We start from the raw sequence: 25,422 nt of genomic DNA on the forward strand, positions 1-25,422 counted from the left end.
TGGGTGCTGAACCAGGAAGCTTTATTTACACAGTAAGAGTAACAAGCAAATTCCTGAGAGACTAGAGCGGCTCTAGTGCGAGGCAGTCGTGGCCCGCGTGGGACGACAGGCAGCCGTGGGCGGAGGGGGCGCGCGGGCCCAGCGCGGTGCACACGCAGGACCCGCCCCGGGCGACGGGATGGGGGAGCACGCGCAGCCCCCGCGCCCCCGGGGCCTCTCCCCCACGCACTGAAAACAACTTATTTGCCGAAGAGGCTATGCTAGATCAGACTACCCTACTTAGGCTACAGGATCTCTGCTGTGGTCTGGCGGGGTTTTCTCCATTATCTTTTCTTTTCAAAGATCAGGCAGTGTTTTCTCTGCCTGGAGCCAATAGGAGGGGCTAGACCCAGTGTGCGGATGTGGCAAGAGGCGGCCTCACGACCTATACGCGGGGCAGAGTGCCTGGGCCACGCCAGCCACGGCCGGGCCGAGCCCCAGGGCCACCGCTCACGCCCAGGGCCCAGGCCCGAAGCGGTCATCGTTCAGGGAACGGCCCCAAGGCCACAGAGTGCACGTGGCTTTAACCTCCCGGGCGGACGTGGAGGCGCAGCCCGGGCCTGCGGCAGAGCATCCAGGGGTGGGTTTTAAATACCATGGAAGCTCGCTCAGACCCGCAGTGCCCTGAACGCCCCCTCGGGCGGCCTCAGCCGGAGCCCGGAGATCGCACGCCGCCCCGGGCACTAGGAAACCCATTTGGACATTTGGGTTTGTTTTCTTTTCAGTGTGGACTTTTCCTTTATTTAAATTTTCTTTCAGCGTACAAATTCATACAACGTTCCTGCTACAAACATTTCGATGACAAGTAAGGCTTTCTGAGAATGAGAGTCTATGATGATCGGCATGTGCCCCATGGCCTGATGTCTGCCTGTGGCCCGACGCCGGCCTGGCCTCCACCGCAAGTAAGGCAAGAGGGTTTGTGGTAAACGGTGAGGCGACGGCCCTGACCCCGGCCGGCCCAGGCCCTGCAGGCAGACGGCAGCTCTGGGCAGCCTGCGGCCATGCACAATGCTCCCTCTGGAGTAGGCAGGGATGCACACGACAGGGAGCCTCTCCTCCCCACCCCGCCCCCTGGAGCCATGATCCAGCGCTTGTCCTTCAAGGTCCCCCCCCACTGGCAGCCAGGCGGCTTGGTTCAGCCCTCCCTCCTGGCTCAGAACTTCCTGGGTCTCCCTTCAGAGGCGGGAGCTCACGGGCTTCCCCCAGGAGAGGCAGGGCCTGGATGACGGTGGGGCTACTGCACCCGGAGCCTGCCAGCCCACCCACGGCCACGTGGGGACAGCCACGCACAGTCAGAGGGAGCCCCTTGGGTGAGCCTCCCTCCAAGAACCTCCAGACCAGAAGTCCTGGTGTCAGCGGGATGGAGCACGACATGCCTGCCTGGACGGCGGGCGGCACCTGCTACCGGAGTCCGCGCTCTCCAATCAGAGATTAACGTGAAATGACTGAAGGGCGTTTCTTTCTCTGAGCAGAAGGACAATGGCCATTCTCTCCCCCCACTGCTGCTGCTGTGGGCTTGGGCTAGGAGCTTTGGTGGCAGTGAGGACGGCAGAGGGGCCTGAGGAGGCTGGAGGGCCAAACCCTGCCTTGGCGGGGGTACCTTCTGCCCGAAAGTGCCCTGGGACTGGGTTTGTGGGTCAATGGGACCAGCCTGAAAGAAGGCGGGAAGGCTTGGCCTTCTTTGCCACCAGGCCTGAGAAGGGGGAAGGTTGGCAGGCAGGGTCTGAAGGCAGGTCACCAGCCCCACAGCCCTGTGACACACACCCACTACCATGTGCCTCCCAGGTGACCCTGAGGAGAGGCAGCTGGGGGTCATTGCTCAGGCCATCTGGCTCAGCTCTCACTCCCTCACTGTGGCGTGGACCAGGACATGCCCCCTGCTTCCACAGGAAAGACTGCCTTAGAGGCCATGCTCCCTCTGTGGCCACTCTTGGTGTGGCCTGGGTGCTGGTACTGCCCGCCCCAGGCTTTCTGAGGACACGAGGCACCAGCATGCGCTCTCCAAATTCATATGCTGCCAGACGTCACTCAACAACAACCCCGGCCTCCTCTCAGTTTGCTCTAAGAAGATGTGGCCTCCATGGCCCACTGCGTGGAGGTCAGGCAAGATGGCAGGTCTACCCAGGGCCACCAGCTCCCTGCTTTGGCTCCGCAGGGCCCTGAGGGCACGTGCCTTTGGTGGGAGCCACTGAAGGGCAACTGTTCCGGCCCCAGGACCTGCCATGTGCCCACACAACCACGATGCTACCCGACCTGAGGCTTTGAACACAATCTGGGAGCGCCACGGAGTTGAGATTTTCTCTACAAGCATCTTATGGCTGAATTTTAAAAAACACCACCTATAAATCAGAACTTGAGCACCACGCTTTTGATCGAGTAAAACTGTGAAGGTGTAAGTAGAGTTTCCCAAATAGGGTCTGTCTTTTGTGGAAAAAGGGTGAGAACCATTCGTACTCACGCTGTGGAAGTGAGGCGTCTGCTGTCCACAAAAGATGAGCAAAAGCAAAGAGACTACCATATCAACGTGCCTTGTTACGTGTCAGCAAACTCAAGAGAATACACCAGTTACTTTTAGCCATATGGGGAAAGGAGCCACTGGCTCATAAGCCGACCCAATTGCTATTGTCTGCGGAAGATGCCAAGTTTGCTACAGGTCAGACTCCAGGAGCGCAGAGCCCGTGTGGTGTGTCTGCCAGCCGGGCTTCCTGAGAGTGAAACCTCAGGAAGGCAGGGGGGCGGGGTTCCCCTCAAGCGGGGAGTACGCAGGGGTGCAAGGAGCTGGGGATGATGCGTGCTCACCGCACTCTGTGCCCGCAGTATGGCCTGGCAGCAGGGACGCGGCTGGAGGCACTCTGCTCCCCCGCCGACCAGCAGGGCACTTGTCTGGGGTGCACGGTACACCTTGATTAAAGCCAGCAGTCCCACCGACCGGCGCGAATGTGCTTCCAGTACTGCAGGGGGCCTCACAAGCCCCCAGTCCAGGCCCCCCAGAGCAGCCAACTAACATCCCCCAGGCCTGAAATGTGCACAGGGCCCGGCTGCGGGCACCTGCTCACAGCTCCTGCCTCCTGAGCGCGTTTTCAAGAGGTCACCCGTTACTGGTGACATCCCCCCACTCACCTGAATCCAGCTAATCACTCGGTGACAGGTTGGCCACAGAGAATGGCTGCCACGTGCCAACCCTGCCCAAGCGGCTCCCGGAGCGGCAGACAGCCACGGGCTCAGGCTCTCCACGCCACAGGACAGGCAAGTAGTTCTGTCTTTTCGGCCAACAGATCCACCCACGTCTACCCAATGCAGACGCTCTAACATGCAGCCCAAGCTGTTCCCCAGGCCCCCACAGTTCCGACATGGAGAGCCCCCCTGGCACCCCAGGGCCTCTGTCTCCCACACTTGGAATTAAGGCCAAATGGTTCTGATGTTACTACAGAGGAAAGTGTCTCCCGAACCTTCCCAAGCCTGAAGCAGGGGGACCTGGGAGAGAAGGCACGGAGTACAACGGACTGAAAGAAGCTGGGGGGCCGACCCCCCCCAAATGAACCTGAGCAGGAGGCCGGGAAGGGCCTGACACCGCCAGATGGACCTGAGCACAAGCCCGCCCCCACCAGCCCCGCCGGCAGTCGCACGCCAAGCAGGGCCCTGCAGGACACGCGAGGTGCCTGGCGGGGCGGCCGGGGAGGAACGGGGGCGGGGGGGACCCAGACCAGGAAGCTGCTCTTGGGCTCTGGCGGCTCGATGGCCAGGGCCACCGTGCTGGTGAGGGGCAGGGGCGGGCCTCTGGGCAACGTGGCCGGGCCCACGGGGGGGACAGCCTCTCGGGGGGGCCACTGTGCCCGTTCCCGGGACCCGACGCCCCCGGGGAGCTCGCGTCAGGGGGGCTCCCCGCCTCGATTGCCCGCCGAGTGCCAGCCGCCCCTCAGTTGTTCTCTATCTGTTCAATGTCCAACTCGCCGTCCAGGGAGCAGGGGCTGTTCCCCGCTGCCCCGCGGTCCCGCCAGGCCGAGGCCGGCCCCCAACTCCTGGCACAGCCCTCGCCCAGGGCGCAGCCGCCCGCCTCCTCACAGCACTGCTCCTCCTTGCAGGCCAGCTGGTCATCAAAGGCCGGGGGCAGAGGCTCGGGGACCGGGGTCCCGGCGGGGGTCCTGCCCCCCAGGCTGGAGGCCGAGGCCGAGAGCAAGGCGGTCCAGGACCTGGTGCTGCTGACGTGAAGGGCGAAGGGGCTGTGCGGGCCGCAGTCCTCCATCCCCGCGCTCAGGCAGCTGAGGCTGCTGAAGGTCTGACAGTTCTGTAGGGAGACAGACACACAGGTCACTGAGGGTCCCGTGCCCGTCCCAAACCCAAGGACCGGACACCCCGGACGGCCCGGCCGCAGCGCCTGGGGCTATCTGGTGATGGGTCGCTGGGCTGTGAAGCCCACCACAGCCCGGCCTCCTCCATCATCTGGGCAAGGAAGAGGGGCCGTCGGCAAGCCGGCATGAAGAAATATGCCCCGGCCGACGAACACTGGGTTAGCAGACGTAAAATCCAGTTACCCACCAATTAGGAACGAGCCCGAGTTTGGCACACCCAGCCGAAGGGAAGCTGCGGCGGGAAGGCCAGGCTCTGCACCCTGCACGGACCACCCTTCTGAAGGGTGATCTGATGGAATGCACCACCTCCCTTCAGCAGGCAACTTCGCTTCTAGAATTTCTATCTTCAGAAAACACTTTAGGATGCACGCAAAAATTCAGCAAAATGAAGACCCCTTGTCATACTGTTGAGTTGAAATGAAGCAAGTAATCCAAACCCCCCATGATAATGGATCCATAAAGCAAGTCTTTTCAGACAGGGGGAGGCTAAGGCCCTCCGGCCTTAGAAAGAACACTGCTGTGCTGAATTTCCAGACCGAATGGAAACCTCATCAGGCTGCAGGGCTGCACAGAGGGGTCTAACGCCCACCCCCTCACCATGACCAGGAGTGGAAGATGGGGCCAGGAGGGTAGAGCTCCCCAGCCATCCGGAGAGGAGTTTCCCACGTGCGCCCCAGCCCCGCCTGGAGACGCCGGTTCTCTAGCGAGGGTCAGGCCCGCGCCCTCAACAGGCGCTCGGTGGTAGACGCTGCAGCTCTGTACCCTGACGGGGAGGCTGGGCTCACCTGCTGGGGGCCTCAAACAGCCCCCTCAGCCTCCCTGGCCTCGGCTGCCTCACCTGTTGAGAGGCGAACGATGGTCCCTACCTATTCCATAGGGCTCTTTGAGGGCCCAGTGGGAAACTGGCTGCCCCACCAGGAGCTGCCCCTGTGTGGGGCCAGCCTGCGGAAGGAGGCAGCCCACGGCCTCCCTGAGTGGCAGGTGCAGCTCAAACAGGACCCAAGGGTGCTTGGGGACACCTGTTCTCAAGAGGGGGCAGGCCCAGCACTGCGCACATGTGCGTTAGGTTAAACGCCTGCTTTCACAACACAGCAAATATCGGGACAGAGGGTTGCGATGGCTAGGGGTGCCCACAGCCTCGCCCTGGGCCCCCCCCCCACAGGACCAGCAGCAATGTCGTCTCCTTTCATAGGGGACCCGAGAGGAGAGATGTGCTGGAGGGCAGAAGAGAGACCTTTGGGCTCCGGATGCTTGCGGGCAGCAAGCGGACTGTGTGCACGGGGGAGCGAGGGTGGGGACCTGGAACACCAAGATCACGGGCCCGTCCCGAGGGCCCTGGTCCTTCCACAGGCTTCGGTGTTCATGGGTCACTCTGAAATAAAGATAACCACAGGCCATCATGGCAAACAAGCTGCTGAAACAGGCTCAGCAAATGGAGAAGAAAAGCCGCTCTCTCTGGAGGAAGGTGGCTGGGCCTGTCCTGTGCACGCTCATTGTTCCCGAACGCTCCAGAGTAGACTGGTCTCATGGGTTTGCTTTTCTTGGAATCTTTTGATTAACTGAGAAATGTGAAGCCTGGGAGGCTGGGGGGGCTCTGGGAGAGAGTGCTGGGCTTGAAGACAGAAGCGCTGGGCCACCGATTAGACCTACGAGGCTGGTTCAGGCCTGGTGGAAGCCCAGGTCATGGCCCCAGCAGACTGGGGGCCCCCCAGTACCCCCGCCTGGGCCACATGGGGTTCAACGAGGTCCCGGTCTACACAGCGCACAGCCCTTGCCCCGCCACGGTGGAGGGCTGGAGACGGCTCCCAGAGCAGAACACGACCTAACTCTCAGCAATGGGAGGGTCTCCGGGGCCCCTTCTGCCTCCCAGCCACTCTCTCATGCTGCCTAGACCTGAGCCAGGACAGGAGAAAGTGGGCGGATGGCCTTGTCGGGACAGGGCTGCCAGCCCTCCATCTCAGCCTGTGACCCTGGCTGCCCTGCGCAGGGAGATGCAGGAGAGGCGAGGCGGCGGCGTGGAGCCCTGATGCCTGGGGAGCCAGATGCCGCCCCCCCACCCGGCCGCACAGTCGGCCTCTCACCCTCCAGGAGTTGCGGTGTGCGAGAATATGCCATGAGTGTTGACGTGACTCCCGTTATAAAATAACAACGTCCAGCGTCAGCCAGATGTGCTCCAAAGGGATCACAGACAATGCCCCTCGGGGATCAGCCACGTCTGCGCGCCCCAGCGTGCTGGACGCCTGCTGTGAGCTGTAACATGGCAACAGTGGGAGGCGCTGGCCTAAACCTGAACAGGAAACGCGGCCGAGTCAGCGTTCACCTTCCCTGGCTGCTCAGACTGTCCCACCCACAGACTGGCCTCGTGGGTTAAAGGTGCAGGTAGGTGGGGGTGGAGGACTGTGTGTCTGACTTTATGGCAAGTGTGACAGTGTGTGTCTGGGCACTAATCCTGTTAAACATTAGCCACACCAGCAGCAGGGTGCTGGGGACCCCAGTTTGCTGGGGTCTTTCTGCTTTTGCCTAAAGTATTCCCTGGAGAGAGCTGAGGTCAGACAGGCTATCGCAGACCCGGGCTCTGCCACCAATGAGTACCAAGGCTGCAGACAAGACCCTCCAAGCTATGGACCTCAGCCCACCCACCAAATACGGGGGCGGGGGGGGCTAGGGCACCTGGGGCCACCTTGCTCCAGCTGTCTGGAATAACCGGGTCCTTTTTGCTTTGCAGCTGGGCAAGAAGCTGCCAGGGCTGGTTGGTGAATGTTGTCACAAGCAGACCCCAGGGTGTCACTGAACCCCACCCCCCAGAAGTCCTCAAAGGCACCTGCTCCTTGACTGCAAAGCCAATGTCACCTTGAAAACTTTGTTGACTCAAAACTCAGCCATTTCAGCCACGGGAAAAACCAAGACCGGCCCCAGCTGAATGCTCCAGCTGCTGGCAAGCCGCACCTGTCAGGGAGGAATGTGGCCGACACAATGGGGCAGTGTGCGTCCTGCCCAGACTCTGTCCCTGGGGAGCCTACCCCGTGCCGACACCCAGGGCCTAGGGCTCGCCGGTGCCCACCATGCCCTGGGGGCAGGGGCCTGCCCAGCCTCTCCTGGCAGCTCACACTTCCCAGAAGCCTGGCTCCCACAGAAGAATGGTGCTCGGGCCTGTTGGAGGCTCAGAGGCTTGCGTGCCCTCAAAAATGTCTGGGGAAAGCTGCTAACAAGTTCAGAGTGCCACGTGAACACATCCTTCCACGGTGAGATGCTTGCTCCAGGACAAACAGTCCCCTAGCCCAAACTCTGCTCTCCTGAGGCCCTGCCCTGGCCCAGGGACTGGCCACCCGCTTGGGCACAGGCCTGCTCAGGTAACCAAGATCAGAAGGAGCCATCATTGTGGCCTCAGGCTAGTGGCTGGAAACACTGTTCAGCACTCCAGTCCTAGAGTCTGGGGCGACGTCCAAAAGGAGCCCCTAAGTGTCAAGATGTTCCCATCAGACCTGCCAGACCTCAGCTCTAGCCAGCCACATTCCAGCCCGCCCCAACCGTCCCCCAGGGGTTTCCCAGCCAGGAGCAACAGGCCCCCCTCCGCATTCCTACATCCTCCTGGGTGGGAGGCCCTTGGCCCAGCCCTGGGGACAGAGACAGAGGTCCTCACCTTCTGCGGTGCACCCCCGGTGGAAGTCTGGGTGGTCCTTATAGACGGCAGCCCATCAGACCCTGGGCCTCGACAGCACCTCAAGAGCCAGGCCCAGCTCCCTTCTCTACGCCCAGATCCCCCCACCCACACTGTGAAGGGTCCACGAAGGGCACAGTCCCTGCAGATGGAGGACCTGTGCCTGGGGCTGCAAGCTCAAAAACGGCCCCCCGCCCCGAAACTTGCGTTAACTCAATAGACAGTCAGCCCCGTCCTGCTGCACACACCAGCTTGGGCCCGCAAGCTCAGGCCCCTCCTCTAGTCTTACTGCTCTGATGCCAGCCTGGAGGAGCACCGGCGGCGGGGGGAGGCATCCATAATTGTCCACTAGCTGAACTGCACCGCAGGCTTATCAATAAAGACCCAGAGCATAAGGCTGGTGGGGGGTAAGGAAATAACAGACTTCTCCAGAGACGAGTTCTGGGATGCCGGAGTCCCCCTGGAGGAAGGGTGGGGCATCCCAGAGACAAGGACAAGGGCTGTTGGAGTGCCGGGTCCCCTCTCTCCCGATTGTCCTACCCTGAAGAGAGCAGGCTGTTCTCCTCACTCCCGTCTCCCTGGGCACCCCCGCCCCCCCGAGCCCTGAACCTAGCAGCCCTGGTGGAGCAGCTCGGGAGGGAGCTTCTGGAGTTGGAGGAACTGGACCCAAGTCTGGCTCCGCCATGGCTGACTTTCTAGAACAGCAATGCAGGTCCTGGCCAGAGGCCCACGGCCGAGCCCCGCCGGAGCCCAGCCACCGGGAGCCAGCCCACCTGCGGTTTGCTGGGGAGCAGAGGTTGCTGGGACCCCTCTCCTTGGATGTTCTGTGTCCTCAGCGTTGTGCCCCCCCCAGAGCTGCCCTTAGCATCGAACTGGGACAAGACGTGCCCCCCGCCAAGGCGCACCCCTTCCCAGACAAGAGCTGTGGCAGAGCCCTCCGCTCCGGCTTCGGCCGCTGGTCTTCTAGACAGGCACACTTGGCTTTTCCTCTGTTGAAGGCTGTCCCCTCTTTTCAATACAACCTTACAGATCTCTTTGTGTTAGAGATTTTGAGGGAGGTACCTCCAGTCCCTCTAGAAAGAGGGGCATAACGAAGCCCAACTCACGAGTCAGGGTGATCAGGCCTGGGCCTGGCCTGAGCTGCCCAGAGCCGTGCAGCCACTCTGCTGGAAGCTGCTGGGCCCAGGGCTCTGGCTAAGCAGAGGCATTTCCTCCCCAAACAGACACTTTGACGAGAACAGAACTCTCCAAGTATCAAGAGAACACCAGGCCACGAAGAATGGCTAGCGGCCTGGAAATTTTCTAAGTCTTATTTATGCTGGAAGTTGGCACAGAAACAACCAAGAAGGCAAGACATGAGGTTTCTTGGGGTAGGTTTTGGTTTTTGTTGTTTTTTTAATATCTCAGAGAAGAGGAAAAGGTCCCAGCACACGCTGGGCCTAACGTGAATCCGTCTCTGGCAAATCTGAACTCTGCACGAAGGCCAGCTCTCTCAGAGGTAGCCCGGGGCCTGAGGGGTCAGGTACAGGGGCTGCTTCTCCCAAGGCTGCCCGGGTCGGCACTGTGGCGGACGCGGTGACAGGCCGGGCGGGAGACGGCTGAGCCCAGGGGGTGTGGCCCCGGCCGGAGGCTGCCGCTCAGGGCCCCATAAAGGCTGGGCCCTTGCTCTGGGCACCTTATCGTCATGCCCCTGCCACAGCCCAGTTCCACCTCCTGCGTGGGGCGGGTCAGCTGCTCACCCAGGCCTGTGTCAAGGCCCAGCCCATTTCTGTGAAATGCTTACCTTTGGACTCCACAAGAGGCAGCCTTTTTGAACCTGGACTGTTTCTCTACCCACAGGAACAAGGGAAACCCAAATAGGCCCTGGAAATAGGAAATAACGTTGCCCCACGGGTAGTCTCTGGGGCCTGGTGAGCCCTGCTGATTTGGCACTGGCTACTCGGGGCTCTCCCCCAGATCACAGTTTCTAGAATCAAACGGCCCAGGGGGCCAGGGACTATCTCTGGGGCATAATGACGGCCTTGGGCAGTTACTAGGCCATCCCTGGCTTCCCGGGCCACTGCTTCCTCAACTTTTGCACAGGCCACACCTGTTTGCTGAGTGCCTCTTTACCTGGCAGGATCCCGTTTACCCCCGCCCCCCCCAAAACCCAGCTTTCCATCGTTCCTTCTGGAAGCCACCCGAAAGCCTGTGTGCACCGTGCCTAGCCCTGCACAGCCCGAACCCCCACCCCACTGCCTGGCCCGGATGCTTGCTCACAGGAGGTGCTCAGTGCAGCCTGGGGGGACGAGAAGGACCCACCTGGTTAGCCCCGCCTGGCTCGGCTTGTGTGTCTGTGCAGCCCGGAGCTCCCCAGGCTGCGGTGGGCAAGAATGGGCCTTGGTGGCCCAGAGCCCTGCAAGCCCTCTGAATGGTGCCCCCCGCCCCCAGTCCACACTGTGACAGACATGGTTTCTGCACCAGGCCCCCAGGGGGCAAATGACCTGCCCCAACACAGAAGGTGTGGAAGCCAATGGGAAAGGGCCTTCCAGCACTCTGGCAATCAGAAAACAAACATTTTGTTTCTGCGGCATGCACCCCAGCCAGCACACACTCAGTACAGGACTTGTGAAACCACCTCGCTCTCGGGTTGGTGTAAGGAGAATTCCTTGCCTAACAAAAGTCCAGGGGCCTTTCCAAAGCATACAAGGGCTCTGGCAGGGGGCCAAGGCTAATGTGCTGCGGGGGTGCACGAGGTGTCGGGGGGCGGCTTCTACAGCAGCGGGATTGCAGGGCACGGAAGGGGGGGCCCTTGGAGGGCATGGTGGGCCCTGCTTTCTGTACAGCGGCCTGGGGTGGGTGCTCTGAGGGCCACATCAGAGCACAGGGGGCCAGAACCACAGAATATCAGGGCCCCCGCAGCTCTGTGTCTTTGTTCCAAAATAGTGGCTTCCAGAAAAGAGGACTTTTTTTGGAAAAATGAGCAAATCGTCCACCAGTTTAACGACTGCATTTTGCAGACTGGCAGACTGAGGTCAAGACCAGGGACGAGACCCCCCCCAGTCTCATGGCTAGTTGATGTGCAACCAGACCTCTGACTTTCAGGCTGTGCTCAGGAGAACATCTGATCCTCCGGCAGGACGGCCGCCCAGAAAAGGCTAGACAAGCCCAGGCTGGAATCCCAGCTCCTGTGTGCCCTCTGTGGGACCTTGGCAAATCATTAAACTTCTGAGCCTCAGTTTCTCATTTGTACCAGGAGGCTAAGAAGAGCCCCAAACAAAGTCCTAGCATCGTTTGGAGAACTGATTGCAATGAGACCACCAAGGAGGCCGATGAAGATGCCTAGCAAACCTGGGCTCCTCCCGCCTCCCCACTCTGCCCAGGCCCAGAGGGTGTGCCCGGGGCGCTCTGGGGACACAGCACTGCACAGCAAAGGGGTCAGGGGCTCAGCTTCTGGAAAAGAATATACTACAGGTGGTCAAATCCAACTGCCATTTTTTTTTTTTAATTTTTATTTATTTATCTGAGAGATAGTGAGAGAGAGCACAAGAGCAAGGTGGGGGCAGAAGGAGAAGCAGACTTCCCCGCTGAGCAGGGAGCTTCCCGGGATTCCGGGATTATAACCTGAGCCGAAGGCAGATGCTTAACCGACTGAGCCACCCCGGTGCCCCCCAACTGCCCTTTTTAATCCAAACCTGCTTTCGGGAGCAAGAAGACACGGCAGTGACACAAAAGGTAAAATCTCTAGGAACAGAAATATAAGAACTGGCAAAAAAGGAAGAAAACTGTCAAGAACACAAAACCAGGCTCGCACAAAACAGAATAACATGGTGTGTTGCAGACAGAAGACTTGACCTTAAAAAGCTGTGAATTCTCCCCAAGTGACTTCCTAAACTGAATACAATCCCAATCTAAAATATCAACGGCACCCCTCCCACCACCTTCAAACAAAGTGATTCTCAAGTTTTTAACAGAAAATAAACAGCAGAGATTAATCAGGAAAACGGTACAGAACAGTGAGGAGACACTCTGCCAGATGCTAGACACACAAGAGAAAGCCCTAGTAACGCAGAGCACCGTGCCACGTGAGGACACGCAGAGACTACGAGCCCCAGCTCAGCACGCTGCACAGGCGGAATCTCAAAGCAGAGAACAAGAGACGGAATCTCCAGTCGCTGGTGTTGAGATAAATGGGGGGCCACTAACAGAGAAAAAAGAAAAGCTGGCTCCATACTCACACCATATACACGATCAAGTCCATCCACAGGGACCAAAGCTTGCAACAGAAGCCCCAGAAACATGGCAGAATTCCTTTCTGATCTTGGGATAAAGAGGCCTTGCTAAAACTCAAAATCCAGACCCATAAAATAATAAATTGGATAAAAACATACACGGGTCAAAAGAATGTGACAAGCACTGGAGAGAATGTAAAATTGTACAGTCACTTTGGAAAACAGTCTGGCAGTTTCTCCAAAGTGAAACACGGAGTTGCCGTGTGACCCAGCAGTTCCACCCCCAGGCACACACCCACGAGACGTGAAGGCGCGTCCGCACAAGAACGCGTGCGCGGTGTTCACGGCGGCGTCATTCCTCCCGCCCCGGAAGCGGAAACAAGCACATTGGCCACCGACCCGTGAATGGGTAGGTAAGTTGCGGTCTGTCTGGACAACCGAATAGGTCTGGTCACAGAAAGGAGAAGCCCTGACACCTGCTGCCACAGAGGGGACCTAGGAAACACCAGGCTGAGTGAAGAAGCCACACAAGAGACTACGTGCCACACGAGCCCATCTACACAGCAAGTCCAGAACTGGCGAGTCCATCCAGAGTGTCGATGACCCGTTGCCCGGGGCTGGGGGCAGCTGACCGCGATGGGAACTGACTACGGCGGTGGGGGGCGGGGGGTGGTACGGGCCTTCTTTTGGGGGTGATAAAATGTTTTAAGATGGGTTGCAGTGACCCACTGGCACAATGACAGGAATATACAAATTCGGGAATATATGAAAACCACTGAACTTGTACACCTCTTTTTTTTTTCAAGATTTTATTTTTAATTTATTTTTCAAACGCATTTTTATTTTTTTATTTTTTTTTAAAGATTTTATTTATTTATTTGACAGAGATAGAGACAGCCAGCGAGAGAGGGAACACAAGCAGGGGGAGTGGGAGAGGAAGAAGCAGGCTCATAGCAGAGGAGCCTGATGTGGGGCTCGATCCCACAACGCCGGGATCACGCCCTGAGCGTGAAGGCAGACGCTTAACCGCTGTGCCACCCAGGCGCCCCTCAAACGCATTTTTAATCTCTACACCCAACAGGGCTCTAACTCACACCCCTGAGGTCAGGAGTCACATGCCCCACCCACGGAGCCAGCCAGGTGCCCCTGAACTTGTATACTTTAAATGAGTGAAGTGTACAGCATGTGTGTTATATCTCAATAAAGCCGCTAAAGGGCAAAAGCAAAGTCAAAGACAAAGAACAAATTAGAGACCAAGATTTGTAACTCACACCACAGGCAAAAACTCATCTCCCTACTACACCACCAAGAAGAAAAACCAATAACTCAACTTTTGTAGGACAGAAGAACACAGCTCAGGACATCTGAACAATTTTCTAAGAGACGAAGAACAGAGGCTTGACTGTAACAGAAAGGCAAACTAAAATGACAGAGAGACCACGTGTCACCCATCCACTTGGCAAAACCCAAGTGTGACCAGTGTGTGTTGGTGGGGACACGGGCCACCTGTAGAACCCGTCAGGGTGCAGGGTCCTACAACGTCCCCTGCTCCACATCCTCAAGGAGACACACATGCCCCACCTGTGGCCCAGCGGCTCTCTTGGTGGAGTGCATCCCCCAGAGGAGCCCCCTGCCATGTCCAGAAGGACGCAGGAGCCCCGCAGCTCACCGCTGAGAAGGCCTGCACAGGCCTGAACAGGCTTGGGGGCCCAGCAGGGTGGCCTGGGAAAGACAGGCCACATCCACAGGACGGAACAGCCTGCAGCTCGGTTCAGACACGGAAACACCTCCAGGGTCTGTCATTTAAGAGAGCAAAGTGCAGAAAAGTAGATAGAGCAGGTTATCTCTTGTATAAGGGAGGAGAATAAAATAACATTCTTATTTGCTTCTATTTGCACAAAGGAGTTCTAGAAGGATCACAAGAAACAAAGTAGCAGTTAACCTGAAGCAAGACTTTCCACGATTATTTTAATTTTTGAACATGTGACAGTACCATCAAAAAATAAAATACGTATGCGTGTGTGTGTTTATTTTAAGAGGAGGATACACACTAAGTTAGAAATTCAGAAAAGGACGACCCATAGCCAAAATCTTATTCAAATGGTCACTTCCATTTTCAAAAAAAGGAGGCCCCCCCCATCTCCATATTAAATCATTTTGATGTTTCTTGATCAAAGTTCTTTTTGACTTTCCTTCTTTCCTTATTGGCAGGAACGAGGCTTGTGCATCTTTGAAAATGGCACTTTGCAAAACCATGCAGGAAAAAAAAAGCCCCTCCCAGCCCTGCGTTCCTGCACTTAATAATCACCAAATTAAATCTGAGGTTCAGACAAGCACAGGACGTGAAAACATCAGGAAGTGCCAGCCCCGAACTGGCGAGTGGGCCACACATGTGCCAGATATCTGCGTGCGGGCGTGCTCACGCGGCTGGTGGGCGCTTTCACAGAACACAGCTGGGGGGATCCCTGGAAAACTCCTCGCTGCCGCAGAGGTTCGCATGGCTCCCCACCGCCTGCCCGCCCGCACAGGCTGGTATGGGGCTTCCTGCTCCATGGGGGAGCACGGCCAAGCTTTGTGGGCAGACCCAAGGTGGGGCTGCGGGCTGCTTTGTGCCCCAAACCCTGGCTCTCCCGGAACAAGGCCCGTCTCTCGGACGCCACCATCCCTGTCCAGTTTGGCCAATGTCAGCCACTTCGAGCACCTGCCCGGCCCTGCCTGCTGGTGGCGCTGGGAGGAGCCTGCGTGTTTGTCAGAAGGGGGTTGGAAGGAACGGCTGCTTGTGCCCGTGACAGCCCCAGCCCTGGTGCTGAGTGAGGGGACTTCAGGACACACGCCAGAGACGGCCATTTGGGCCAGGCGTCCACGATCGTGGTGTGTGAGTCGGAGCCCGTTTCCACCTGCCATCATATTTCTACATCTGGCAAAGGGAGGAGAAGCAGAGATGAGGTTCAAAGTGTCAAATTCTGCCATTCTTCCCTGCAGGTTGGTAGGGGGAGACCTCTTCCTTCCTCCCCGGCAAAAAAATCGAAACCATGAAGAAAGGTAAGCAAGCATTGCAGGAATACAGCTACCTGATTTATCTGCTCGAACAGGCCTCACATGGAAAACCACAGAAGCAACGTCGAGAAGCTCCTCAGGGCTGCCCCTTTCAGCTGACAAAGCGCTCCCCATCTTAGGATAAGCCTGGCTCCCCAGGGGCTACGCACACCCCTGTTTGCTCCCAGGAGCCAGCATCCTGACTGGTCACAGATGGCACTGGCTCTCCTCGCACTCAGCACCTGTTGAGGTAGCCAGAGTGGGAGGGCAGGCTTGGGGAGTAGGAATGTGCTGGAGCCCCAAAGAAGGGGAACCCTGCTCTGCCAAGGTCCTCTGAGAAGAGGCCCCAGAGGACCCGTACAAAACGCCCAGCTGCCCTCACTTCTGCAGCACGAAGGTGGGCTCCCTCCCCAAACCCTGACAGGCTCCTCACTGACTACAATGCGGGCCATGGCAGGTGACATGGGCCCCCTCCCAGCTCTGGGACTTGGTCAACGGACGGGAGTCCAAGAGCGAGGGCTCCCCGGGAAGGCACTGCCGGTAGGAGAGCGGTCCTCAATAGGGACATCAGAAACAATGTCTAGGCATCACTTCGGAGGGCCTCAGGCAAACCCTGCCGGCCTCCAGGCCTCCATCTGTCCTCTGTTCTGGGAAGGGGTGGTTCCCAAGAGTCGCCCCTGCTGGCTCTGGGCCCCACAGCAGGCTGCAGAAGGTAGGAGACCACAGGGTCCAAGGGCAGTGTAACCCAAGATGTGCCTGATGGGAAGACAGGCACCGGGCTTCCGGATCCAGCCCGCCACACGCCGGGTGTGTCCTGGGAAAGTCCTGCCGGCTCCGGGCCATCTGCGCAATGAGAGAGTCGTCCTGCCTGGGCCCGGGGTGTCCTCGCCCTGCCCCGAGAGGCTGCTGGGCCCAACCAGCTTTGATGCGACTTGAGGCCTGGCACCAAATCCAGATCAGAACTGTTCCTCTGCCCCTGTGGCCCCAAATGGCCGCCCTGAGGCCAGACCCTGTGCCAAGCTCCAGACCCAGTGGGTCCTGTGAATGTCCTCATGGGCCTCTCAGCTCATCGTGGCTCAAACCTGACCTAGCCTTTCCTCCCTGAGCCTTCACGAAGAGCAAACACCTCACGCTCACAGCAGCCCTGACAGCCCCTGACAGCCCCCTTCCCGCCTCGCCTGCAGCCCCCCTGCCCGCTCAGCTCCCTCTGGGGATACTCTCCCTCAGCCAGGATCACAAACCTTGATCTCCCCTAGTAGCCCAGCTATGACACCCTCCCCGGCCCCCCACACGCCAACCTGGAGCCCCACGCCACACCCATGAGGTGACCGGCAGGCTCTGGAGGGCCCAGCCAGGGAGCTGCACCCTGACGCCTGGAGGAATGGGGTCGGCTACTGGGTACGAGACCCAAGTGGCAGCCCAGCTGGCCGGAACCCTGCCTCTGCTGCCAGGACGGGGCCTCCCTCGGCTCCTTATGCAACTTAAGTTTCTCTTTCCCCATCTGTAAAATGGGGAAATAAAACTGCTCTTGCGGGGCTCTGATGGCAATGAAATGAGATCACACGCAGGGCCCGACGCAGTGGGATTTCGACACCTCTTCACGGGGCGCAGCTGCACCGGGATGGAGGCGCAGGGGCCCGAGCTGCAGCCCAGGAGGAAGCAGTGGCGGGAGAGCCGCTCGCCCATCTGGACTCACGGTGAGAGCAGACTCGCGGGCATGCTGGGCAAAGGGGCGGAGTGGGCCCGCACTGGCCACCGAGCCGCGTGGGGCGAGCAGCCGCAGCGGCCCGGCCGGGCTCAGCCAGCGTGTCCCTGCTTGCCCGAGCGCGGCAGGTGGCCACGGACATGCCCGCTGGCATCGGGTGTGGCAGGACATTCCTGGGCACATTCCGCTTCTCTGGGCCGGCTGTCCCCACCCACAGAGCCAAGGTAAGTGGCAGGGACATGGCGCGTGGGGTGCTGGTGCTCCTAAGCCCCAGAGGCCCCATGAGAGGACTGCCTCACCTGAGGGCTTCGCTCAGCTGGAGGCAGGGGAGACACTGGCTTCGCTTTGGGGTGGGGAGGAGAGCCCCAGGGGCTCACCCTGGTCTCCTGCCCATCAGGTGCCCTTCCCGGGATGACCGGCCTTCTAGTTCCATGTCTCCAACCAGATCCAATGCTGCAGCCAGGAAGGGCCTACATCTCGGAGCAGCTGGACCAGCAGACCTGGCTCAGAGCCCCAGCTCTGCCCAGGGCCCCACGGGTCACCTGAGCAGCTCCCATCCCCTCTCGCAGGCAGCTCCTCTGAGCTGCAGGGAGGGACGCCCGGAGACCACCGTGGGAGCCAGAGGGGGCACAGATCTGGGAGGCTGTGCTGTGCTTACTGGACTTCCAGACTCTCAGGACCGCCAGCTCCAGGCACTCCTCAGTCTCTGCTGACCGGGCACGCCTAGTGCAGGGACTCCTGGGGTACAAGGATGGGGCAGTATGGGAGGGGGTTCTGGGTTCTCCACCAGGACAAGGCCAAACCCAGCCAACAGGAAATCCAGACTCCAGGCCAGAAGCAGGCACTGGGGGACATTTCCCTAGCAGGCACTAGAGGGGCCAGGGGTGCAAGAGGCTGCTAAGGAACCCCATCTTCAGTAGGAAGGGGGCAGCCCTGCGCACGCGACCAGACAGGAGCGCCTGTGCTCTCTGGCTTAGAGACTCTGGACGAGTCATTGCCACTCAGAGCCAGGATGGGCATCAGACACGGACCTCATGCGGAAGCGAGCATGTGGATGGCCCAGTCAAGGCATCCGTGTGCCGACGGCACGTGGTCCCCACTTTGGAGGCCTGACTGCAGGCTCCGGAAGGGTTGGCCAGGGCGGGTCTCCGTTTCTTTGACTTTCTCAGGGACACACCACAGCATTTCCTGATAGGCTTATTTTTTCCCTTTCTATTTTTTCTCCTTTGTTCATTACTGTTGAAACGTTTGGCAGGATGTGCAAACACAGCACCCGCATCTCTAGAGGCACCTAGAAGGCCCAAGAAGCCCTCGCAGTCCGCGCTAATATACCTGAGGGGGGTGCCCAGGGCCGGCACCTCGTCCCGAGGGACAGGCTCTGCCAGCAGCCCCGGGCACACGTGGACAGCCCAAGGCTGACTCAGCAAACTCTCACGGAGGGGGCAGTGGCAGGGTCAGGCTCAACCCCGGCTCTGTCTGTTTGAGGCCCGTGCCCTTAGCCATCACGCTACAGAAATTCAGAACAGAAATCCAAACTAATTTCTACCCAGCAAGAGCCACCAGCAATGCTCACCAGCTACTGGATAACAATTCCAACAGCCAAAGGCTCTCGGGACGTGGGCTCCAAGACGGCAGCAGCCCTAAATCACTCTTAAGTCCAGACATTTCTTCACGTATAGGAAACCGACTCACAAGGTTGAGTTACCGTCAATTCCACCCGTCATCCCCTGGAATCTTGTCTTGCTCCGGAACAAAGTCAGCATTTCTGGGGGTTCGTTCTCGTGTCCTAGCAGTTGTGAAGCCTCGGATGACAACAGGGCTAACGTTTACTAAGCATTTACAGCAAGCTTCTTCACCGGGACCGTCCCACTGAGCCCTCACAACCACCCTGGGAGCGGGGAGAGCACCACCGTCGTCGGAGGGTCAGGAAGGCGCCAAGGCCACACAGGGAGCAAGTGGGGAGGACTGAACCCCGGCAGGGTGCTGCAGGGCCGAGGGCCCGAGTGCCGGAAGGAGAGAGACAGGGGAAGGACAGGGCCTCCCTGATCCAGGACACCAGCGAGGCGGCAGCCGGCAAGAGGCCGGCGGGAGGGTGCGCCCAGGCTGACCCCACGTGGGGCCAGGCCCTCGGCCAGATGGGACGAAAGGGCAAAGGCCGTGAGTATATTACTTTCCTCTGGAGCCCACCCCCAGGTGATGAATGATGTGTCAGGGCGAAAAGGCTGAAAGCCCCAAGGAGGAGGCCAACCCGCAAGACAAAACAAAAGAAAACAGCAGCGCGCCGTTACGACACCCCCAATGCGCACAGAGTCCCAGGCGTCTTCCCCAGGGCTCCAGGTCAGCCCTTGCTCCCTTCTTGCCCTTAGATGTGAATGCGTGCATGTGCATGCACCTCTCTCTCTCACACGCACGCACACGCAAGCTCCGCCATCTTGTAATCGCTTCAAGATGCTGTCATTCCTACAGTGACTGATGAAGACACGGTCCATTTGACTCTGACCCCCCGTGGCCCTCCCAGTCCAGAAGGGTGAGGTGAGCTGCAGAGGGGGCGCCCAGCAGCAGGAGACCAGCTTCCAGGCCTGGGGCCCCAGCCTCTGGCCTCACACCAACCCTGGCTGAGCCCAAGTCAGGAAATGAGCCTACTTCTCTCTTGCAAAAATAAAAATGTATAACAATTTGGAAAAAGCACAGAACTCAGGGGGAAGTCCCTCACTTTCCATCTGCAAGTGGCTACCACAAAAAGGGGCTGCCAGACAGTGTGTGTCATTGGCAGAGGCCCGGGTTCACTCGGAATGGGGAGCCCAGAGCCACAGGGGCCTCGAGGGACAAGGTTTTCAAATCCCTGTGGGAGCTGCCACCACAGCCTTGGACAAAAGCAGACGGAGGCTGACCCACCCCCAAGAGAGGTCCCTGCCCCTTGGCCCCTTTCTACCCTCTGTCTTCCAAGCAGAGAGGTAGGTGGGTCTTAAGAAAAACAGCTGCTGACACTCGTGTTCCCTTGAACTGGGCATCTACCAAGTGCAGGCAGTGGAGACTCAGTGTCCGTGGCCTCCCTTGTTCCCCTAAGTCCCCCAGGAGGCAAATATCAGCCTCCCCCATTGAGATGAGGAAGCTGAGGCCTACAGAGGTCAGTGAGCAAGAGTGGCCCTTCTCTATCGGAATAACATGGTGTGTGCATACAACACCCTGCGAACCTCAGGGGGACAGTGAGTCCTGGGGGCCCTACCCAGCGGGTCACTGCAGCGGCAGCCGGTGGTCGCGCTGGTGGGCTCGGGGCACGGGGCAGTCATTATCCTTTCCCCTCTCAAGGACACAAATGATGCTGAGGCCACCTGCCCAGCAAGCAGGTCAGGGATCCTAACGAGTCTGGGGCCCCAGACAAGAAGGGGTGAAAGCGGAGCCAAGCGCGTGGACAAACCCACAGTGATGGACCCTCCCCTCTCACTAATACCTCTCCTGGAGGCCGTAGCCAGAGCAGGCCAGCTCCAAGGTCAGGGCAGAGGGGCCAGAGTGATTCTGCTGTGACAGACGGGCTGCCTGGCAAAGCCTGATGGCCCCAGATGCCACTTCTCAAGCCTGCGACCTCCCCTCCATAGGAGGACCGGCCTGGGGGTGGGGGGCCCACCCTGGTGGCCCAAGAGACAGCCGGTGCTCAGGCTGGCTTGCGGGCATCCCGCTCAACCGTCACAGCGGCCAGGCTGACGTCCTGCCAACAATGTCCCCAAGTGAACAAGGAACCTGAGATCCTGTGGGTCAGTGCCCGACCCGGACACATGTACGCTCAGTTTATGTTGTTAGAAACACAAGACCGACTCCTGAGAGAAAGGGTGGCCTTTTCTCTCTTTTGCACTTAAAACTGGTTCTCATTGCAAAACTGAGTATGAACTAAGGGGTTTCCACCAATCCTGCTGGCAGGGTGGGGGTGAGTCCAAGATAAACCCCTTTAAATTGCACCATAAAGCTCTCCGGCGGTCGGGCTGACCTGCCTTTCTACTTCCCGCTTTCTCTCGCGCGCCCTCCCTCTTTAATCTTGCCATTGTCTCCTCCAAGAGAGACCTCTTAGTGTTCCCATGAAAGCAAGAAAAATGGACGTTCTGGAAGGTATTGTGGGACCTGCCCAGGCAGAATCGCTCACATGCCTTTTTTCTCACTATTAGCTTGAGATGATCTTAGAGAAAGAAAGAGAGAGAGGGAGACAGACACACACAAAAAAAACACAAACAAAAAAGTCCTGTACTCGATGGCCGGTGAGAAATAAAGCCGCTCTCTGTCTCTCCAGAGGAACATCAATTGTAGGAGCGCCCAGGTTAGCGGAGAAGCACAGAATCAAGCGCCCCGCTCCCCCGGCTGAAAACAAGAAAGCAACCTCCAATTGATTGGGGGAAAGAAATTAATTGCAGCTTTAGAAAAATCTTTTCTCTCCAGCAGGGCCTTGGGCCCATTGAAGCTCAGTCTGCTCGGCAGGGCTCTTAGCGGTTACCACCATTCACCATGCGCAGGTGGCTGATACATTTCCCAGGGCTCGTCGGCGTGGGGACCGCGCCGTGCCTTTCAGCGAGGGCTGCCGGGATCTATACAGGGCCACTTAAATCAGTCTGAAGCTGTGAAAGGCTCCACCGCTCGCAGCCCGGGCCTGGCCGCCCAAACAGAGCCCCGGGAGGGCCAGCGGGCGGGCGCAGGGCCGGGAGGACGGTGCCAATTAAAAAGCCCAGCCTGTGGGCCATTCTCTCCCTCATTTTCATTCCTACAGCTACATTGTGTCCACTGGCAGTGGATTCCAAAAGCGAGGCGGCCGCATTCACCTCCCAGGGCTTTAGAGCCGCCATCCCCGAACTAGGCTAATTAAAAGCGTGGTCCCCCCCAGGCCGCTCCTGGGGAGAAGACAGAAGGCTCAGGAGACAAGGCACAACTGTGAATGCTGGGCTCTTCCAGGGGCGACTGGCAGGCTGGGAGGAAGGGGTCCCTGGAAGGAGTAGGGCCCACCCGAGCATCAGCCCCTTGGGTCTGTGAAACATTTTAGAGCTCCCCGCATCCTCCGAACCTCAGGAAGACAGGGCAAACCTGGTATGGGTGGAAGTGGGCCCCGCTGCAGGGCTGACACACCTCTGGGGTGCATCTACTCCCATGCCTGCTCCCTAGATGCCCAGGGGACCGCAAGCCAGGAAGCCGGGGGCCATTGACTGTTGAGATGGTCATGGTTGGTAGGAAGAAAGGACCCAGGCCTGGCCACATTCTAGCTGTTTATCTAATGCCCGCTCTGCCCCTCTGGGCCTGTTTCAACTGGAAAGCAGTGATGATGCACGCTCCCTTGCAGAATCGCTGGATAGCATGTACATGGCCCACACAGCCGAGCCCAGTGACAGCCAACATCGAGACCACTACCCACAGCACTGCCAAGCGGCCACCGCCTTCCAAAGCTCTGCCAGCAAACCAAGGAGCTCTGGCTCCACGAGAGCCAATCAGACCCCCCCAGACACAGATGGGGGGCCCTTGCTGCCCTGCTGCCCTGCTGCCTCCCTTCCCAGCGCCCTTTAGAATTCCAGGACAGTGTCTGGCCCAGCAATGGATGAAGATGTGGGGGGCAACTCTGTTCTTTCGGCAAAATGCACGTTAATTCCAGCTGACCTGTGAGGCACTCGGCATCTCTTCTCCAAATTACCAGGGTATCTGAGCTGCATGAGGTCCTCCCCCAGGAATGTCTCAGAAATGTACTGCTCAAAGGTTTCTGCCACAGAGGGAGGCCAGAGGTGACCTCAGAGAGGCTGGGGGTATTGGTTTCCCAGACGGTATTGGGAGGGAGCATCCAGGGAGATGAACAAAGCCCGAGAGCTTGACCGGAGAGGGCAGGTGGGTTCCTGGGGGTGGCAGTGGCAGTGGCAATGGCAATGGCAATGGCCGAGGGATGCAGAGGTGGGCAGCCAGAGCCTCCTCTGGTTGAGACACTGGGAAACGGAAGGGATGGGGCTCAGGTCCCGGTACTATGGGGACCGGCACTGCTAGAGCACCTGCCCACAAGGGGGTGAGGGTGACCCCTGCCACACCCAGAATCCGATGGGGCCTGCCTCTCCTATTCTCCCATGAATGAGAGGAAAAGGAGGCAGGTGTATGCATGCCTGTCCGCAGGGCAGAAGCCAGGCCCTCGAGACAAAGACCCCAGCAGTGATCACCACCCTTGGGGTGCAGAACAGTGACCAGGCTTGGTCTCAGCGGGGGGGGGGGGGACAGGGTGTCCCCATGGCTCCGCGAGAAGCTGGCTGAGCCCTCAGTGCAGGAAGGGGCAGCCAGGACCAGCCCAGGGGCTCTGCCGTCACGGTGCTCTGTGATCACACCCTGCCCCCACACCTCCCCCCCCTTCCTCAAAAGGGTACCTAGAACTATTGTGGTCCAGCTTCCTTTTTCTAAAGTTTTAAAGTTGAAGATTAGGAGTCATAACAAAAACAACACTGATCCTAACCGAGTGCTTCCTCGGCCCCTGAAACAGGCTCCGGGGCTGGGCCGAGCTGCTGGCAGCTCCTCCCTCCCCTCCTCCAGGCTCCCAGGAGAGGCCAGCTCTCAAGGCAGACAGGTGATGGTAAATCGAGCAGGGCTTGTGCCAAGCAGTTGCTAAGATGGCTCCAAGAATCCTGAAGTCCTGATTAATGGGCAAGATGGCTCTCTGCTTTGGCAGGGGGACTCTGGCACTTTTTCTCAGGAAAACAGCGGTGCACAGTGCTGGCAGCTGCCTGGCAAGATGCCTGCTTGCCTGCTCTCCCTGGAGGGGCTCAGGAAGAGTGGGACGAGAAGCCATCAGACAGTGTCACCATCCTTCCCAGCTCCTGGGGCCGTGGACTCTGAGATGGAGCGAACAGAAAGCGCAGGGCCAACAAAGCCAGCCCAGGGGCAGCAGGCCCTGTGCCCCCCGTGCCTCCAGGTAACAGGACGCCCCACTGCCCAGCTCCACCCACCCTGCGTGGCGTGCGAGTCGCGTGGGGCCCGAGAAGGCACCTGTCCTTTGCCACGGCCAGTTCAGTAGATCAGATTTCCTATCTGAGGCCAGGCACGTAACAGGGCCCCAGAAACTGCAGCCGCCAGGAAGGCCAAGATTTTCCACTTCAGTCTGGTTCTCTACCACACAACGTTGCCCCAGGGACTGTCATGACTTGGTAGGGCACGGGGACTGTGGGCATCGGGTGGGTAGAGGCAGGGATCCCACAGCACAGGACAGCCCCTCTCCCTCCCACAAAGAATCATCCAGCCCAAGACACCAACAGTGCCAAGGCTGAGAAACTCTGGTCTCCCTATGGCAGCATCGCTCCCCGTGACATGCGAGTGCCGCTTGCTGGCTCTCGGGCACTTGCCAGGTGCAAAGAGGATGCGCCCACTGTGGCTTCAATGCAGATTAAATTTGCTCTGGCTCCTCGGGGGGCTCAAACACCTTCCCCGGGCCGTCGGCGCCTATGGGGAGAGGGAGGAGAAACGTGCAGCTCTGCAGGGAAGCTAGAAGGAATCCGGGAATGAACAGCACCACTTTCTGACCAGCTGCCCCAAACCGGGGCGCTCCCACGGTCATGGCTCCACCTGCCATCTCCGCCCTCGGTCTTTTTGCTCCCAGCTCTAGGCCTCTGGGGTGTCAGGCTGAGACACAAGCTCAGGCTCACAGTGGACACGACTCAGTGTCCTGCTCTCCCATCACAAGTGATAAACGTCACTCTCTGTGGCTCCTCCCCTGCCCCCTCACGTGAGCCCTGCCTTCTCCTCTTATCTGAACTGTCAGACAGCAATACTGGGAGGAATCAGAGGATTACTTTAGGGGAGACTAGAAGCAGGTATGACGGATGCCCAGGAATTCTGGGAGAACTGCCGCAGCTCTTCCCCACTGCAGAAGGGCCTATGGCAAGCCAAGAGTCAGTTTGAATGCACGGTCACTCTTCTCTCCAGGTCTAAAGTGAGGCTCCATCCAGAGATCCAAGGTGCCCAGGGGCCATGGCAGGGTGATATCTGGTCAGCTTCCTGCCAGGACCATCACCTGGCACCAAGCCCTAGCTGGGAACCCAGAGAGGGGACCAGCCACTGTCTCTGAGGAGTTCACAGTCTAGGAAGGGACGAGGTCAGGAAGGGGTGCTCAGAGTGAGGTCTTGGGGCCAGTGTTTTCTGACCACTTGGCCTGTGCTGGGTGCTCTGTCAAGCGCTTTTCAACTCTCATCTCATCTATTTTGTACCACTTCCCTAAGGGACTCTATTACCATCCCCGTTTCCTAAATGGGGGATTTGAGCCTCAGTAGCTTGAGTGAAGGGCTGGCAGAAAGCCATGCAAGCCTCCCCACACCCCAGAAGATGCCTGAGCTCCCCCTACCCCCACCCCCAGTCCTCAGCTCCTTCCCCTGCTCCTAAGGCCCACACGGTGACAATCCGGGGCTTCGGGGCCTCAAGCTGGATCACGGTTTG

General features: G+C 58.9%; 1 protein-coding gene and 1 long non-coding RNA gene across 2 annotated transcripts in view; one reads left to right on the plus strand and one right to left on the minus strand.

Moving 5' to 3' along the window:
- Positions 1–25,422, minus strand: part of FAM53B (family with sequence similarity 53 member B) — a 72,940-nt gene continuing 47,518 nt past the window's right edge. The window contains exon 4 of the mRNA XM_034663403.1: positions 1–4,324. Within this exon, the coding sequence (XP_034519294.1) occupies positions 3,956–4,324 (369 nt within the window). The 3' untranslated portion in view covers positions 1–3,955. The remainder of the gene's footprint in view (positions 4,325–25,422) is intronic.
- Positions 16,856–19,683, plus strand: LOC117802771. The gene is made up of 2 exons (XR_004626308.1): positions 16,856–16,990; positions 18,254–19,683. It is a non-coding gene; the product is annotated as an uncharacterized LOC117802771 (long non-coding RNA).

This window comes from Ailuropoda melanoleuca, chromosome 6 (genome assembly GCF_002007445.2).
Source record: "Ailuropoda melanoleuca isolate Jingjing chromosome 6, ASM200744v2, whole genome shotgun sequence".
Lineage (NCBI taxonomy): Eukaryota > Metazoa > Chordata > Mammalia > Carnivora > Ursidae > Ailuropoda > Ailuropoda melanoleuca.